The 19420-nt window shown below is 34.0% G+C and overlaps 1 protein-coding gene across 1 annotated transcript; it reads right to left on the bottom strand.

Moving 5' to 3' along the window:
- Window positions 1-5361: 5361 nt before the first annotated feature.
- LOC136234019 (uncharacterized) lies at window positions 5362-8730 on the bottom strand. The gene is made up of 3 exons (XM_066023774.1): window positions 8526-8730; window positions 6780-7015; window positions 5362-6098 (listed from the first exon to the last, which is right to left on the bottom strand). Exons 1-3 carry the CDS (start codon window positions 8578-8580, stop codon window positions 6006-6008), a joined length of 384 nt encoding a protein of 127 aa, XP_065879846.1. The 5' UTR covers window positions 8581-8730; the 3' UTR covers window positions 5362-6005.
- Window positions 8731-19420: the final 10690 nt, after the last annotated feature.

Genomic DNA, 19420 nt, shown 5'->3' with positions numbered 1-19420 from the left:
GTACAACTGTTTGCACCAAAAATAATTTTTTTTTTATTGCATGCCCTGATTCACTCTTTTCATGGGATAAACTTTTTTTTTAGGAAACTTTTTCTTAAAAGGCCTCTTTAGGAAACTTTTCATTTCGGAAAACTTTTCATATTTTCCATTCACTTAGGATTTCCTAGAGTGAACCTCAGTTTCACTCAGGGGAAACATCTAAAATAGTGTACCAACTTCCTATACAGTGTACCTCAGGGGAAACCAAATTCCTATGTAGTGTACCTTAGGGGAAACCATGGTGTAACTTAGGGGAAATCATAGTGTATAGTGTACTTCGTGGGAAACCAACTTCCTATAGTGGACATCAGGGGAAACTTGAAGTAAACTTAGGAGAACCAAGAGCTAGTTAATATTTTAACATGTTTTTTATGAGCCAATTGAAAAGCAGAAAAAATCAGAAAGTATACATATCAATCCATCGTGGAAGTCAAAGTGGAGGTTACTCAATATGGTGGAGAACGTAGATAAGTGGAAGCAAGCAGAAGTTACCTCCAACATCTATTAAAGGAAGGAATCATGATGACAACAACCAAATCAACAACTCAACACAACTACCCAAAACTCTAGCAAATTATCTCTCGACTTCAGCATTTTTACAATTCTCGATTGTTCCATTAGATTTAATTTTCAAGTGCAAAGTTCATTCAAGCTTTCACTACATTTTTATTTTATTTGTTGTTCAACCATTTTCTGTAAGGTCGGTATCGTTTTGATAATCGAACCTTTTGAATTTTACGGTTTCTTTATTCCATACAATCGTTTGATAATTAGAAGTTATTTAGACGCACTCAATATCATTTCATAGTTCGAGAATACTATAATTCTTTAACACGCCTGCAATTTCCCACAAAAGAGCCAAACAACAACTTTCAGAAATTTAAAAAAGATTCTAGCAATTTCAGATAATAGTACCTGAGGAGGAGGAAAACTGCAGATTATTTAAGTAGCATATTACAAAAGAAATAAATTGCAGATTAGACATATTAGGAAGGAAATCCATTGCAAATTTATAAGTGGCATCAAATGAAGTTAAACGCATACTTTAGCTACTATTTCGTCTTATTCGTCTTATGCGTCTTTTATGTTTCTCCTCATTTTCTATGGTGTAAAAATATCCCTAACCCTTAACATTTAAAATAGTACAATTTTACCTACAATATTTATAGCTAAGAACAATTTTATTCCTAAGGTTGATAATTTGGGTCAATTTCAAACACTATTATAAAACGCAAATATTTTTGTTGCTTATTTTACACAAATTGCATATCAATTCGTTCTAAAAAATGATTTCATGTTTTTTGTAATTTAATAGTAGAATTAGAGATGGTTGACTCGGAAGGGGACTGGATCTGGTCAAAGTTTGATACTTTCTTTAGCCTTGAGACTCTCCTTAGAATGCGGGGAGTGAAGGTGAGTAATCAAGAGGAAGACTTGGATAGGCACTGTTGGGCGCTGACTAACAATGGAGTTTATTCTTGCAAATCGGCCTTTGAAGCTTTCTCTCTCTTTAGATCGAAGTCGATTTGGACCCTTAAAGTTCCTTTCCGTATTAGGAGTTTCCTGTGGCTGGGCGTTAAGGACAGGCTTCTTACTAATTCGGATAGGCACAGAAGGCACTTGGCTGATTCTGGAGCTTGCAGTAGATGCAGAGGCCATGTTGAGACTTTGTGCCATGCTCTTAGAGATTGCTCTAATAGTAAAGAGGTTTGGAGGAAAATTCTCCCACACCATATTTTCTCTTCCTTCATGGCACATTCTGAGGTCGACTGGTTCTCTGATGGTGTTAGAGGAAACTTGCTTCCATACATGGAGCATGGTGACATTTTCTTTGCTATTATCTGTCACCAAGTTTGGAAATGGAGAAACGAGGAGATTTTTGGAGATAAAACTGTTTTTATGACAAACTTAGCTGATTTCTTCTCGAAAAAACTTTTCTCTATTATCGATAGTTTCAAAGGAGAGTCCCTTGCCAGAGCCTCTCAGTGTTGTGATGTCCATCTCGTGGGATGGAGCAGGCCAAGAGAGGGGGTTGTGAAGCTGAATACTAATGGTTCCTGCCTCAGTAACGGTAAGATTGCGGCTGGAGGTGTGCTTAGAGATGTAGGGGGCGTCTGGCTTTCTGGGTTCTCCCAGAATTTAGGGTTAGGTTCTTCCTTTTCTGCGGAGCTCTGGGCTATTCTTACTGGAATCAATCTTGCTAAAAGGCTGGGTGTTAAGAGGCTCTCTGTGGAGTCTGATAATTTGGAAGCAATCAAAATGATTTCTGAGAATCATTCTATTGGTCTTATCAGTCGCAACCTCATCAAAGCTATTATAAGGCTTTGCTCCTCCTTTGAGTTCGTAGAGTTCAGACACATTTTTAGAGAGCAGAATCGTGTTGCTGATCGCTTGGCGGCGGCGGGCCATGAAGGGACGTTAGGCGTTACTACCCTTCCTGTTTCCCCTAGTTTCATCTCTCATCTTCTCTTAGAAGATAGGATTGGGGTTAGCTTCCCTAGGCTAATTCCTGGGTAGTTTGTTGTTATTCATTTTTCTTTTCCTTTTCTACCAAAAAAAAAAAGAGATTAATATTTATAAATTCTGTTAATTTTTTGAATTTTTTTGTCTAATTCGTACAAAAGACAGTATATTTTTTTTATTTTTTCACATCCCAACATACGTTTGTGACAGATAAAATGACGCATGTGTAAAGAGTAAATGACAAGATTCATCCCAAACATAATCAAGAACAAGAATAAATTTTCTCCTTCCCAAAGCTTTTTCGATTTCTTCAAGAATTGCATCTCTATTTGTTAAGCCCCCCATTGTTCCATTCAAAGCCTGCAACATTTCTCCTAAAATCTTTTGATCATCAAACTTTTCAGAAACACATACCCATATTCTAACATAAAAAAATTTCATTTTTACTGCTTCTTCACACACCAATTTAGCTAAAGCTGTCTTTCTGATACCACCCATCCCACCCATGTTAATGAGATCTAATTATGGTTCTTTCAGTTTTTTTTGGATCTGTGTTTTTTGTTTTATAGTTTATTTCCTTTTTAATGAATAAATCGAATTAATTGTCAGCACTCAAATGACCATAGGTAAAAACATCAGCAAAATACAAAAATAATAGAATGACGTCATGGTTTCTTTTCAATAGGCGAAGAGAACATAGTCTAGCTCTTAGCTTAGAGCAGCTATTGTCGTGTCAAAAGGTTTTCAACTGTACAAATTTGTTAAATATAGTAATATATTCATATTTAACGCTATTAAATCTACGGACATATATTCATACTCTAGTAATTAACATTTAGGAGTTTGGAACCAACCCTAAAGAGTTTGGAACCAACACTAAACTTCTATTGAACTTCAGCAAATTTATACAGAATTACAAACATCAATTACAACTGACTTCCATAACTTCTCCTAAACATGAATAACTTCTCATAAATTCAAATAATTAAATAAAATATTATCTGCTAATAAATTAACTAAGGCACATTTCCAACAAACTCCTCTTTGCCTTAGTATTTACAAACACCCAACTTGTTTCAAAGTTTGGTTTGATGATGTACTTTTCCATCACCATTCTAGAATTGGAGCACTTGTCTCCAAATGCTTCATATTGGTGCACTTCTCATCAATTTGCTTCATATTGGTGCACATCTCACCAATTTCAAAACAATGTTTCTTCTTCTTCAGCAACATGTGTCAACTTGACACTTTCTTCAGACTTGGTTCTACAATTCTTTTGAATATGCCCAAACTTTTTATTTATCGCCGTTTATCAGAAAACTGTTGTAGAGTCTCATTTTCTTCTTGTTCTATCATTGCCATGATAGAGACCCTTCAAAGTATCCTAAGCTTGCTAATTCTGGCCATCAAAAAACTGGTGCAGCAACCTGATTAGAAGATACTGCATGCTTCCATTCTCAGAGATCCCTCAAGATAATTTGCTCTGATACCATTTTGTAGTAATTAACATTTAGGAGTTTGGAACCAATCCTAAATAGTTTGGAACCAACACTAAACTTCTATTGAACTTCAGAAAATTTATACAGAATTACAAACATCAGTTACAATGACTTCCATAACTTCTCCTAAACATAAGCAATAACTGAATAACTTCTCCTAAATTCAAATAATTAAATAAAACATTATCTGCTAATAAATTAACTAAGGCACATTTCCAACACATACACACATACATATCATAACCACATCATGCCATGGCCCAGAGCTATATTCATTAATAGTTTCGCCCATTGTCCGTCCGCACATGCTCTATCAGCTCAAGAGCTATATGCAATCAAGAGCACGAGAGTAAACAAACAAACAAAAAATGATAGATATAACAGCTAACCACAATTAAAACATATATTGTAACTAGTATTAGAGTATATATTGTTTTATCATTTATCTGTATCAACAACACAGTTAGTTTCCTTGATTCTAGCCTAGATTATAGAGATTAGTAGTTCACTGTATATATACCATTTTACAATCAATAGCAATCACTGAGAATTCATATTCTTATAAGGGAGAAGTCCGTGTTCTTCACGTCCCCTCTCGATATCAAATCGCTGACATCTTCACTAAGGGACTACCAGCACCACTCTTTGATGATTTCCGCAATAGTCTCAAATGTTCGCCCTCAGAACCTATCGACTACGGGATGTATTAGGGTATATGTTGATTTATCATTTATCTGTATCAACAACACAGTTAGTTTCCTTGATTCTAGCCTAGATTATAGGGATTAGTAGTTCACTGTAATGTGGACTGTATACTGTATATATACCATTTTACAATTAATAGCAATCACTGAGAATTCATATTCTTATAACTAGAACACTTTTTAATATCTCACAAGAATCCTAAATCGCATGATCATTGGTTCATACTCAACGATAACGATAAACTGATCAACCTCCATACCGCAATATATAACCATTACCTGCTCTAATTCTAATTGAATTTAATATAGCAAGCAATAGAACATAGTTATTAAAACTAAGGCGGAAGGGGTCTTGGAGCCAATGAATTTATCCAATAAATCAATTACTACCCTTAAGGAAGCCATATTTTAAAAAGGGCCAGCAAATGAATAGTTGAAGAAAAAAAATCGAAATTTCAAAAACGGAGCTGTTTACTATAATTAAATTTCCAGAGCATGATATATTCCATAAATATATGAAGAGTACACAAGGAAAGATGAGAATCAAAAGTTGTAGGCACAGGGGGACAAACCAACATAACAAGTAGAGATTAATATCAGCTAATAACATTTGAAATCATCAAAAACATGAATCAGTTGCAATCTCATGTATTAATCTTCCTTCCCATTAATATCTTATCAATACAAAACAATGTCATCCAAGAAAAATCAAAAAAGAAACACGATAATGCTCTATTTTTTTCACTATGATGAATCTATCCAAATCAATATCAGAAAATGAACAAAGTATGCTAGGCTAGGCTACGGTCTGTGGGTTATATGCTGTTATTTCAGCATTGTATTGTAAGGAATTTAGGCTATCTATAGCTGTTCAATGTGAACCACTTGGGTACTTGTATTTATGCGGTGAAAAGGCTACAGTTTATACATTTTTTAAGGCCAACATAGAAAAGACACTTGCTCTTCTCAGTTGCATCTCAGTTTCGAACTTGAAGGAGTTGCCGAACTTTGAAGATATGGCAGCACATCAGTAATATCATCCAGAAATTAGCTGAATATTACTGACCAAATTTGTTTTACATAATGTTTTAGTTTCATGTGTCCTAATTTTCCAGTTTCAAGTACTTGAATTATGCATGCTTTGGTAACAATTGTTGGAAAGAGATCCACCCATTTACCGTGCATAATCGAAAGAAATTTCTTGAATTGAATCCTTGCATATATAATGTAATGAGAACAGGGGCTAATTCTATTCTCATTTACCGAAAATCTAGGAACATTTCAACCAATGTCATTGCATCTATTGGCACAGTTCCTCAACTCTTGGATGATTCCTTAAGTTCATTTCCCAGAAATTGATCTTTTTAGGCTCAAGGTTGAGATCCTTGCTTAGCTGCAAAAAAAAAAATCCACTCAAAATCCATTGCCAGGCAACTTGTTTCACCAAAAATCACCATAAAACGTGATAAAAATATGCAAAACAATTTATTCAAGTTAATGAAAATTCGTAGAAATACCTTATTAGTAACCATGTGGAACAAATAGGAATGAGAATGAAGGGGCATGGGTTGAAGATTCATGACCCGAAACATTTCATGAAAAAAAAATTATAGAATCATGACCCGAAACATTACATACAAGTTTTCGGAGAATTTCAAATTCCGAAACATTTTGGAAACTTAAAAAGATTTGAAGTCAAAATTCCTGTGCAACATTGGCCTCAACAAGTAATTTCTATGCTTAAGTCTTCCATAATAACACAAGACATTTTATTCAACTCAAAAACAACTATCAAAATCAAATAGTACTTTAACGAGAAGATAATAAAATATATCTGAGAATTCAAACATCATTTAGTTATCCATTCGATTTCAATCAAGTGAAGAGCTATGAGAAGGAAAGAGGACAAACATTGCATATATACTATGCTCAAACAATCATACTTATACTTACTACTGAGAAACAAGTGAAATATGTTGCATTTTTAACTGCATCCATTCAATTTTTACTATGATGCATTTTCACTCAATTTCAAGAAAGAGAAATAGAAAGACAAGAGGAACTAGCAAATTACTCCGTAGAGAGGCGGAACTGCAATCACGGATGAGAAGAAATTGGCGGTTGGCATAAACTCGAAGTGTTGAAGTGTTGCAGTGGTGTCTCCGTACCTTTTGCTGGTGCAACCACACTTAACTTCAACGTAATCGCTTCCTCTAGTGTATCCAACCATCTCTTTTATTTTCTCCTCCCCAAATAATGTTTCACTCGCCTTTGATTCTCTTTCCATCCCTCTACTTCTATCTTCTGCAGCTGCATTTTTATATATAATATAAATTCCAAATTAGGAGGTCATTTTTGTGAAAGCTAACAAACAAATTAAGTAAACTTCTACCTTCTAAGGTGCTGTTTGATAAAACTGAAAATTAAGTGCTGAAAAAATAAGTACTGAATTTTAAGTGCTGAAAATATTGAATCATATAATTATTATAAAAAATATTAGTTAATAATGTTTAACTTAAAATGTTAAGTTAAATATTTTGACTTACCAAAATAAGTGTTTTTTAACTTAATTTATTAATTTAAGTGGTAGAGAAATAATTGTTATCAAACACACTTAAATTAAATAAGTGTTTAATATTTTAATTTAAGTCATTAAGTGGCTTATCAAACAAGGCCTAAGTTAAGGTAAATTAAGACCTCATTAACTCTGCATCATTTTTGTAAAGAAGACTGTTTATTCAATATATAAAACATTATGAAAAATGTGATATATATTATAATAAACAAGCCATTTTATAATTAAAATAAGAAAACATCTTAAAAAACCAATCGTAAAATATGATCTTCATAAATTAAAACAAGAAAAGATTGCTAATGGGTTCTCAACCAATTATTGCATCATCTGACTTTCATGACATAGTAAAAATAATTAAAAACGAAAAATAATAAAAAAGACGATTATGAGATTTCATGGAAAATTCCGTTATTTTTTTCCATATTTTCCTTTTAAAGATGTGGAAAACATCACAAAATTGTTTTCCCAAGTGAAGGTAAAATACAAATCTTGGAAAACTGGTTTCTAATTTGCTATTTAAAACTTTTTGCAACAAAAAATTTATCTGCATTTTCCAATTTGGTACAAAATGTTGCCAATTTATTTGTAACAGAACAAGACCTAATTAACTCTGCATCACTTTTGTAAACAACTAATGCCATTTTCCACTGCTACTAGTTTAAAAAAATGTTTGACAATCAATGTTTGATGTAAATATTCACTCTGACAACTGAGGTTTGATGTAAAATTCAAAATATTCATTTGTCAGAGCATGAAAATAGTTAACCGACCACCACATTGTCATCATTACATTGAACTATCAAATAGCCAATGGTGCATACATATATTTATTAAAATAGGTTGCTTTAATTTTCAAAATCTACCGCTAGTCCTACATTTATACCAACTAAAATTGATTTTCGATAAGAACGATAACTTAAGCAGGAGACATAAATGAACATAAAATGTATATAATCCTCTCATCTATAAATTCACTCGTCAAAATTCAGAGGGTCGTATAATCAAATTTTTTCACCTTAAAATTATATTAGGAACCCAAAATTAAAATGACTGAAATGAATGTTTAAATCCACCTACTTGTAAGTTAGTTAGCCTTCTGATGCATTTTATTGAAACTTAATTTGGGGGTGTTAAAAGGTTCCAGAGATAAAGTACCATGCTAAATAAATAATAACCCAACCATGATCACAGAACTCCGATTAAAACATGAAATCCAATAGAGCAGAAGTACAAGGATTTACTTACCAAGAAGTAGCTGGCCGGATTTAGCGAGATTTCCGATGATTTTGTATGGGTTCATGACTATCAGTTGATCATCTACTCAATCGCAATCGCAATCGCATCTATTAAAGTTTACACAGATGCTTAATTGTTCTCCGGCAGCGAGAAGGAGGGGTGGGTTATCGCACGGCGGCAGAGAAGACCCACCCTTCAAAAACACTTTCTTTCTTTCGATACAAACTAAATTAGGTCTTGAATTTGTAGGCATAAGAACAGAGTGACAGCTGATCTTGATCTGTCAAACTTATCAAGTTTTCATATTTTTTTGATAAGGTACTAAAATAGGCCTAAGGTTTTTAGAAAAATACCAATTGAGGCTCAACGTTCAAAATTTTACAACATAATATCAATTTAGGTTTAACGTTTACAATATAGCATCAATTTAGGCCTCACGTACAAAATAGCACCAGTATAGACTTAACGTTTACAAAATAATACGAATTTAAGTTTAACGTTTACAAAATATATCTAATTTAAGCTAAATGTCACAATTAAATTAACCATATTATATTCTTTTCCTATTAACTTTATATGTTATTTTTTATTTAGTTTTATTTTCTTATTTATTATTATATAATTAATTAGTATTCTTGTCCATTAAAACCATATATTTGCTCATGTAATATATGCAAACTAAAAGTAATTGATTATCCACAATATTTCGAACACTGACATGTATCAGTGTTCGAAATATTGTGGATATTCAATTACTTTTATTTGCATATATTACATGAGCAATGAAATTTAGTAGTAATGGAATCATTGATGAAAAACAAAATACAAGATCTTAATGGGCAAGAATACTAATTAATTATATTATAATAAATAAAAAATGTAGAACTAAATAAAAAGATAACATATAAAGTTAATAGGAAAAGAATATAATATGATTAATTTAATTATGACGTTTAGCTTAAATTGTATATATTTTGTAAACGTTAAGCTTAAATTCATATTATTTTGTAAACGTTAAGCCTATATTTAGGGATGGCAACCGGTAGTATACCCGCAGGTACCCGACACTATCTGACCCTAATGGTACTACCTGTACCCTGTATAAAAAGGTATGATATCAAAACCATTACCCGTTACGGTAATGGGACGGGTATGAGAATACCCCCTAGGGTATCCGGTACCCGTTACCCGTCATAATTTTTTTATATATTAATAAATATAATTATTTTTTAGATGTAAAACGTGAAATTTGAACTTCAATCTTTTGTTTTTTAACCATTGAGTAATACTACTAACCTATTTTATTCTTATTATTTAAGGTTCAATTTGTTCAATTTTTAGATAGATGATTTATTAAAATTATACTTTGTTAAATTTGTAATATTTTTGTTTTATTTATTGATTCTTAACGAGTAAGGGTACCCGCGGGTACCCGCGAATTAAATGGGATGGGTATGGGATGCAAAAAGTATACCCGTTAGGGTAATGGGACGGGTATGGGTAATTAAAAAATCAAAGGGTAAGGGTTTGGGATTGGCATTACCCGTGGGTACCCTACCCGTTGCCATCCCTCCCTATATTGGTGTTATTTTGTACGTGAGGCTTAAATTGGTGCTATATTGTAAACGTTAAGCCTAAATTGATATATGTTGTAAACGTTAAGCCTATATATGTGCTATTTTGAACGTTGAGCCTAAATTGGTACTTCCCCAAAAACCTTAGGCCTATTTTGATACCTTATCCTTTTTTTTCTCTAATATTTAAAATCTATTTATTAATTACACTTTATAAATTGGATTAATGTGCAAAAAATACCCCTAACGTTTTGGGTTAGAAGCAATTTTATCTCTAACATTTAAAATGGTACAATTTTACTTTTAACATTTGTAGCCAAGAATAATTTTACCCCTAACATTGATAATTTGGGTCAATTTCAAATACTATTATAAAACACAAATATTTTTGTTCCTTATTTTGCACGAATTGCATATCAATTCGTTCAAAAAAAAGATTTCATATTTTTTGTAATTTAATAATAGAATTGGAGGTTAATATTTATAAATTCGGTAAATTTTTTATTTTTTTTATTTTTTTCACATCCCAACATATGTTTGTGATTTGTTACTGATAAAATGATGCACGTGTGAAGTGTAGATGATAAGATTCATGACCAAGAAAATAGTTTTATGAATTATTTCTCAAATTGATCCAAATTATCAACGTTAGGAGTAAAATTGTTCTTGGCTACAAATGTTGGGGATAAAATTGCACTATTTTAAACATTAAAGAGAAAATTGCTCCTTACCCAAAATCTAAGGGTAAATGTTAGGGTACCTTTATAAATTATAACCAATTTCACCTTACGCTAGGAGTGGCAACATTATAATGTGTAGTTAAGAAAATAACTCATGATTTCTATTCAACTATTTTTATTAGGGACAATTACAAAACTAGCATATTTTAAGGTGTTAGTTTTCTTTTCTATCTCCTTTTGAAAACTAACATATTTCATTAAATAAATTCCAAGCTTGCCCTCGTCACTAACATTCCGCTCTCTAACACTTCGATCTTCCATCTCTCTAACCTAACACCCTGTTATCCCTCTCTCTAACTTTCTGGCGATTCATTGCGCGAATGTGTACATTTCATCCGGCGAATCTCTCTAACTTCGAGTGGACATGGCGAGAATACGAAGCTCAGACAACGAATTGAATTCAGAAGGAAGGACGAAAAAGAGGGTAAATAACTTGACTTTACATTTGCGATTCTCTCTTGTATTGTATTTACATTTGGTGGGTTCTTGTATTGTATGTACATTTGTTGGGTTTGAGAAGGAATCTTTCGTTTCGTTTACTTCTTCTTGTGTTAGGGTTTATGTGGGTTCATCTGGTGTTAGGAAATCGTTCGGGTGTATGTTCTATGGAACATAGATTTCCACACCCTAATTGTCCATAGAACATAGATTTTGACGACCTAATTGTCGACAGAACATAGATATCAACGACCTAATTGTCGATAGAACATAGATATCGACGACCTACGCATCCCCGCTGAGCGAGGGTCCGGGAAGGGGTCCCACCACAAGGGTGTACTGGGGTAAGCCTTCCTCTGCCAATTTATTGACCAACATATCAGACTAATAATGTAAAATTGAATTGAAGAATATGAACTAAAAGTATGGCCAATACTTAGAAGAAAAACATAGCAGACTTTGTTTGTGTGTATATGTGTTCGCCCAAAATAAATAAATTTTATTTTATGTATATACAATACTTGGGTTTCGATTTTAGGATATAGTTTATATTTTATCTAGAAAATAATAAATGATAAAATAAAAAAATGAAAATATATTCGTAAACTCACCTCAAACACGCGGGGCGTGCCTTCCTATACGCGAAGCGTATACCAGCCATCCGAAGACGTTCCGCTTCAGAGACTCCACTACGCGGGGCGTGCCTTCCTATACGCCACGCGTAAAACGCATCGACAAGGCGCTCCAGGATCAGAAGCACAAACACGCGGGGCGTGCCTTCCTATACGCGAAGCGCATACCAGCCATCCGAAGACGTTCCACTTTAAAGGCTCCACTACGCGGGGCGTACCTTACTTTACGCCACACGTAAAACACATCAACAAGACGCACCAAGTTCAGAAGCTGCACTACGCAGGGCGTAGCCAGACATACACGGGGCGTGTTCTTTCTCTCGACGAACTAGAGGTCAGTTCTTGTCCGGAGCCCGTTGTCGGTCACCGATTTCTCAGAACGCATCCGGACACAGCCACGGGCTAGCCTACAAGCTTAGCCCCATCCCCACATCTAGGTCCAAGCCTTAAGATTTTCTCTAAACACAAGGTAGTGGGGTGATGTGGCATGGAAGTTAGTGGAGGTTAGTGGTAGTTGGAGGAAGTTGAGGAAGTTGATGATGTGGCAAGGTAGTGGGCAAGGTTAGAGAGAAAAATAAAGGTTAGTTGATAAATAATTACCAAAATACCACTAAATAATTACCAAAACGCCACTCCAAAAAACTATAAATAGGCCATCCATTCTTCATAATAACACACACTCAACACAACAAAAACCCCCTCCCAAAGCTCCAATGCTTAATCTCTAGTTCCTTTTGTTCTTAGTTCTTCAAGCTCTTCAAGTTCTTCTTTTTGTTCTTCAAGTTCTTAGTTTTAATTCCTTCTTTTAGCTTGCTCTAGCTTTAATCCAAGTTCCAATAGCCTCTTTCCATGTTTTTTCAATTCAATTTAGTATTCCCAAGCTTTTAATTTGCTCAATTCATAGCTAGAATTCTGTTTTTCAAATTAATTTTCCAGATTCGTCCAAGTATTTTCAAAGCCCGATTTCGTCCGTTTAAATTCATTTTTTTCTTCCAATCCCTTCAACAAAGTTGTTCCTGACGTCTTGAATTTCAATCTAGTATATTTATTTTCCCAATTCCATATTCAGAAACTATAGTTACAAGCCAATCTTTACAGCTCAAATTCTTTTAGATACTTTGTTTCCAGAATTTCCCAGATTCGTCCAGTTATTTTCAACTCCCAATTTCGTCTACTTAAATTCCGTTTTAGCCTTCGATCCCTTATAGAAGTTTGTTTCCCACGTTCTGAAGTTAAATTTAGCCTATTTACTCGTCCAATTCCGTGTTCTTAAGCATCCAAACGAGCCTACCGAAGTTGAAGGTTGAATCTGCCCCATTTGCCTACTATACGTTTAGTCATTGCCAATAGCACATACTGTACGGGCCCGACCGGCTGCAGCTCTCCGAGAACCTCGCACCAACGCCAAAATTCAACGTCAATCCGAGATAGCTATTGTGGCTCCGAGTTTGTTGTTGAATTTCAATTTATTTTATCGCATTTCAATTCTTTGTATTGATTTGTTTATTCTAATACAATTGATTACCTATATGTTTAATATAAAGATTTCTCAATTGTAATTCATTTCATTTTAATGCTTACTTTGCACATATGTATTCAAACACTTATTCATATCAATAAATACCAATTTTCCCAAATCTCGTGTCAATTTCGCACTTTAATTTCCTTTATTTTTCCGTCTTTAATTTATCCAACTTAGCTTAAATAAAAATAATTTATCTCGCAAAGTTTCTATAACGGCGCGAGAGACCCAAGAGGGACTTTTCCAATCCTTGCGTCCCTCGTCAATCGCTTAGATTAGATTTCAAGTTTTGGCGCGCAAATTCCATAAACTTAAGCATTTTTAATTGAGAAATCATCTTCTCTGGCACGCCCGCACCCTAACCACACGTGACAAGGTTGAAAATTAGTATATTTCGAAAATATCGCTAACAATATGAAAACATTTCATCTAATTTTTTTGGCAAACAATTGTTCATATTTTATAGTTCACTGCAAACAAGTGAAAGAACCATAATTATATCTGATTCACATATATTTTTTCTGGACATTTAATTACAAGTTCCTATAATGAATATGAACTAAGAAAAATGTTTTATCATACAAAATTTTCCTTATCAAACTATGAACAACAAAAATGTATTCCTATAATTACATTTCAAAGCCTTAAACAAGAACTGTCAAACAGAATCAAATGCATCAATCTAATATCCCAAACGGACTCTCACGCTTGAGACATGTGAAAACTCAACATTGATTCTTGTGGTGTCCAAAGACTGCAACCATTCAGATTTACTTTCCTCTAGAATGGGGCAGCAGTTAATGCTGAGATGCGTTAAATTGCAGAGGCCTTGTATGAATGTAGCTGTTGATGAACACCCAAGAAGCCTACAGTAATCTAGAGAAATGAACTGAAGAGACTGAAGATTTGTCAACCATTCTGGGAATGTTTCCATTGTTGTGAATCCCATTATCTTCAATGATTTCAGGACAGTGAGGTGTTGAAGTTGGCTTGGTAGACAACTCATTTTAGGACCGAAAAAATCAGATCCCCATATTTCTAACTTCTCGAGGCATGGAAGGTTTTTTATTCCATCTAAATAGCGGAAACCATCCAGCTCCTCTGAGAATGCACCAATACACTACACCATATGCATATTGCAACGATGCTGATTCGTTACGTTAGGCACTGAAAACTGTTGCGTTGAGGCCAAAAATGGCCTAAGGCAACGATTTTGGTCAATTTATTTTTGTTGGTTAATTCACGGTTGCTTTTTCTCTCAAAGGCAACGAAAATATTCTCAAATGCAACAATGAAGATATCGTTGCTTATAGTTTTGAGCATGTGCAACAGTTAAAGGATACAACTCAAGGCAACGAAACATGAACCTAAATGCAACGATTTTACAATTACTAGTCGTTGCCTTAAGTAAGCATGGCAACACTATTTCGGGTCCAAAAGCAACGGTATTTTATAGGGGTGGCAACGACTTTTTAACCATTCACAACTCCTAATGTTATACAAATGCAACGACTTTTTTGTCAAAGGCAACAATTGTTTTTCTTTATCAATGGTTTTTGGTTAGCTAAAGCAACACAAGTTTATAGCTAAGGCAACGAATTTAATTTATAGCAACGATATTTCTCTTATAATGCAACATTTTGTAACAATATGGCAACGATTTTCATTTACAAATGCAATGATGTTATGTTTAGAATGCAACGATGTTTAGAGTAGAAGGCAACAATGTTTGTAACATAAAGGCAACGATGATATTTAGAATCCAAAAGGCACCGCCTGTTTAAATAAACATCCACAAGCGACAAAATCCATAAGTACCTAAATATCAACATCCAACAGTACCTAAATAATAAAATCCCAAATCCTAAAGTATCATCACAGGCATAAATAAATCAATCGTCACGTTTATTTGAACGAACTGTAGAAAGAACACCATCCAAATTTAGATTGAGTGATGGGTTCATAAGGCTCAACTTCTGTACAAAAAATTCAAGATGAGCTGATAGTTCATTCTTCACTTCCTCTCTAATCTCATTCTTCACTTCGTCTCTGATTTCCTCTCGAATTTCCATTTTGAATTGCTTTTTTGCATCTTCGAACATGGGATTCTTACTCATAGTAGTTAAAGATTCAACTCTCCTATAACCTTTTGTTTTCTTCATGAGGCCTATCCTACCATGAGATGACGAGCCTCCAAGTATTTCATCAATCTGCTCAATGTTTTCCCCGGTAGATGTCAACTCTTCAATCCTTAACTGTAAAATAAAAACATAAAAAACAAACAGAAGACAACCAACAAATATCATGGACACAAGAAAACAAAAAAAAATATGATTTAAATAAAGTGCAGACATTTACAGAAGCATTTGAGTTCTTATAACCGAGTAAAATCCAATCAAAACACATCTAACCAATTAAAATCGAACACATACCTATTCTTATGATTAGCATGATTCTCTAAACAATATTCACTCACTATCATATAAACAGAAAACCTTACTTAAAATGGGAAGTCCATGATACCTCTAATCTTCCCAACAAGAGTATACATTCAACAAAAATAACCCTATCAATCTAGGGTAACTTTAAAATTATGGTTGTGTTACCAGCCATTGATCTGGATCTAGTTGTAGGACCCTGCATCTTCAAATCAGCTAGTGACCCAAACTTGGGCATTTTTCTTTCTTGTTTACCTTTCTTGTGGAATAGAAATTTAGTGCTCATTTTTAATTAACTCTGCAGTCTCAAGAATTGAGTTCGATTAGAAATGTGTCCCTCTCTTTGTTGCTCGCAAAAAATAAAGGCTTCATTTTTACTCAAGCTAAAGAAAGGAGTGATCTTAAAGAAATGCACCAAAAGTCTACCTTGAGGTATTACTAAGAGGGAAACTAACGACCTCAAAGCAAGCAGATCATTGACTGAATGGATGTAAATGAATATAAGATCCCAACACACATCAGAAATATGAAGATGCAAAAATAATGGCTACCCAGAATATGAAAATTCAACTATATAGGCAAATTGCAAAAGGATCACATGAATAATAAAGTTGGGAGACAGAGCTAAAAAGAGTACACGACAAAGTCCATTGTGATACTGTTAGATAATGCCTTAGCAGAAAACCATGGCTGACAACTAATAGATATGTTCAAACTTCAAATAAGAGATAGCAGGAGTCAGATATTAATATATACAGAACAGACACAAACCATAAAATTACATAACAAAGATTACCATGCAAAATGTATAAGCAAAAATCAGTCAATTGATAACAACTACTAGTAACCAGACTGCACGTGAAAATTTTCAAACTGGGTTCAAGAGAGTTGGACAACTGGTAGCAATCCGTGAAGCATAAAGAAGTTGATTAAAAACAGTTAATCCATATACCTGACCTTGGTCGCCAAGAGAGTTGGACAACTGGTAGCAAGCTGATTCTGTTGGTCTGGATTGAGCTTTTCAATTGTATGACAATGTCTTTGTCGACCTTCTTATCCCTCAATTCTTTCCGGCCTCTACACCAAAAAATATCTAATTGTGGTGCCTATAAGGGTGTCCAAATGGTTACTGTGTCATAATTGTGTACATTATTCCACATGATTATATAAGATATAAATGATACAAAAATGATAATTGTATAGCAGTGTCAGAAATTGAAAGCTCTAAATGACTATGATATTTCTTATACATTGAGAATATATCTCACAGTTGTGAAGAGCAAACTATTGTCTACTGAAAAATAAGAACAAATAACAACATTAGAAGCCTTTATGGTATACATTTGAACATAATGAGTGGATCAATTGCAGTTTAATGTAATGAAACAAGCAATCACTTATCATAAAAAGAATTGGAAAAAAAGAGAAAAAGTAAAAGCACGCAGATTTCAAAAAATGACTCATGTTAACCATTACTAAGATGTACTAATTACCATTACTAAGATGTACTAATTCAGGGTCTATGTATAAAATATTAAAGATGATAATTGTATATAATTAAAAAAAAAATGAAAATTGTATTCCACATGTAAATTAATGTTGAAATTGTATTCCACCTATAAATTCAATGCACTTTCACTACTTGATTCATGCACTTTACATGTAAACCACACACAAACAAACATCACAATTTCTTGACACAGAGTAACTAATAAAAGAATCACAAGTTCACTAAACAATCTAATTACAACTATATCCACTAACACTCCACAATAGAAAAGCAACCAAACTTTAGATTTTGACAACCAAGTATGCTAACTAAAAATGATTAAACTTGTGAAGGAAAATGATTAGAAATGGGACTGGAAATATTTTTGCGATTTACCTTCATTAATAGCAGTACTACAAGGATCACAAGCCATGAAATACCGTAAACCTGCAAAGTTGAGATCAATTGATGTGATTTGTCTACAAATAATAATAATAATACATATTACTGTGCAGAGAAAAATGAAGACAAATGTGTATACCAGGAAGCTCGTGGTTTGTTTAATAATGCTGATATGATATACAAGACAATATTGATAGATAAAAAACCACAATGCCATCAATATCTCTTAAATGATCTATCAGATAGCTTCAGTTCAACATAAGCATCTTGTTGAACTTATTGGATATTGTGTGTTAAGAGTTGACACACTGGCTGTCTCTAATATTTAAGTTATTACTTTTAATGTTTAGCATGTGAGCTTTTGTCTTTATTCTTCATGTGATTTCTTATTTTCTGTAGTTAATCAGCTTTATAAGGACTTGAGGTATGGGGACCTTAATTGTAGCTGTGACCTGTTTTTTTTTTTTTGTCTTTTTTGGCTATTGCTGTGACAGCAATCTTTTGTAAGCTTTATATATTTTTTGTTCCTTGTAATGAATGTTAAGCTCTTCAGTTTATTCAGCCTGCTCTCCATTTTTGTTTTTCCATAATCCTTTGGTTTACAAATGGTATCAGAGCTTCTGATTTAATGGGACTGTGAGTGAATGTGAGTTTGGTGAGAGAAAACAAAAAAGGGATCCCTTCACTAAACCAAAATTTGTGTGAGTTCTTTTGTTCTCTGCATGGCTTCAAATAACTATTCAGCTCCTTCTCCTCCACCATTTTCTAGTGAAAACTATCAGATCTCGGCAGTGAAAATGAAAGCTTATTTAAGGGCTTTCGATATTTGGGAAGCTGTGGAAACAGGAACAGATCCTACACCTATGGGTAGGGATCCTACCATAGCTCAAATCAAACTTCATAAAGAGGAGGTTGCGAAAAAGTTTAAAGCATTGTCTGCTTTTCACTCTGCTGTAACCGACGTTGTATTCACAAGAATTATGGCTTGTGAAACAGCAAAAGAAGCTTGGGATAGATTGAGAGATGAGTTTCAAGGGAGTGAGAAAACTAAGCAAATTAATGTTCTCAACTTAAGAAGGGAGTTTGAGAATCTGAAAATGAAAGAAGTGGAAACTATCAAAGACTATGCTGATAGGATATCCAACACTGTCAATCAGATCAGGTTACTAGGAGAAGACTTACCTGATACAAGAGTTGTTGAGAAAGTTCTTGTAAGTCTTCCAGAGAAATTTGAAGCTAAGATTTCTTCTCTTGAAGACTCCAAGGATCTCAGCAAAATTTCCTTAGCAGAGCTTGTGAGTTCGTTGCAAGCTCAAGAGCAAAGAAGAATGATTCGTGAAGAAGAAAGTACAGAGGCAGCTTTCTTTGCTAAGCAAAAGGGTAAAGCTCAAGGAAACTTCAAGAAGAAATTTTCTAATGATAAGAAGGATAAGGAGAAGACAACATCCACCAGCAAAAGACGAGTTTTTCCTCCATGTTCTCATTGCAAGAGGACTGACCACCTAGAGAAATATTGTTGGGTCAGGCTAGGAGTTCAATGTAGGGCCTGCAAACAATATGGACATGTGGAGAGGATCTGCAAAAACAAATCTAATCAAACAATTTTACAAGCTCAGGTAGCAGAGGAGCAAGTGGAGGCAGTTCAAGAAGGGAAGTTGTTTGTGGCTAC

This window comes from Euphorbia lathyris, chromosome 6 (assembly GCF_963576675.1).
Source record: "Euphorbia lathyris chromosome 6, ddEupLath1.1, whole genome shotgun sequence".
In the NCBI taxonomy this organism is placed as follows: domain Eukaryota; kingdom Viridiplantae; phylum Streptophyta; class Magnoliopsida; order Malpighiales; family Euphorbiaceae; genus Euphorbia; species Euphorbia lathyris.
Note: the sequence above shows the minus strand (reverse complement) of the source record. Positions and strands in the feature narration are given on the sequence as shown.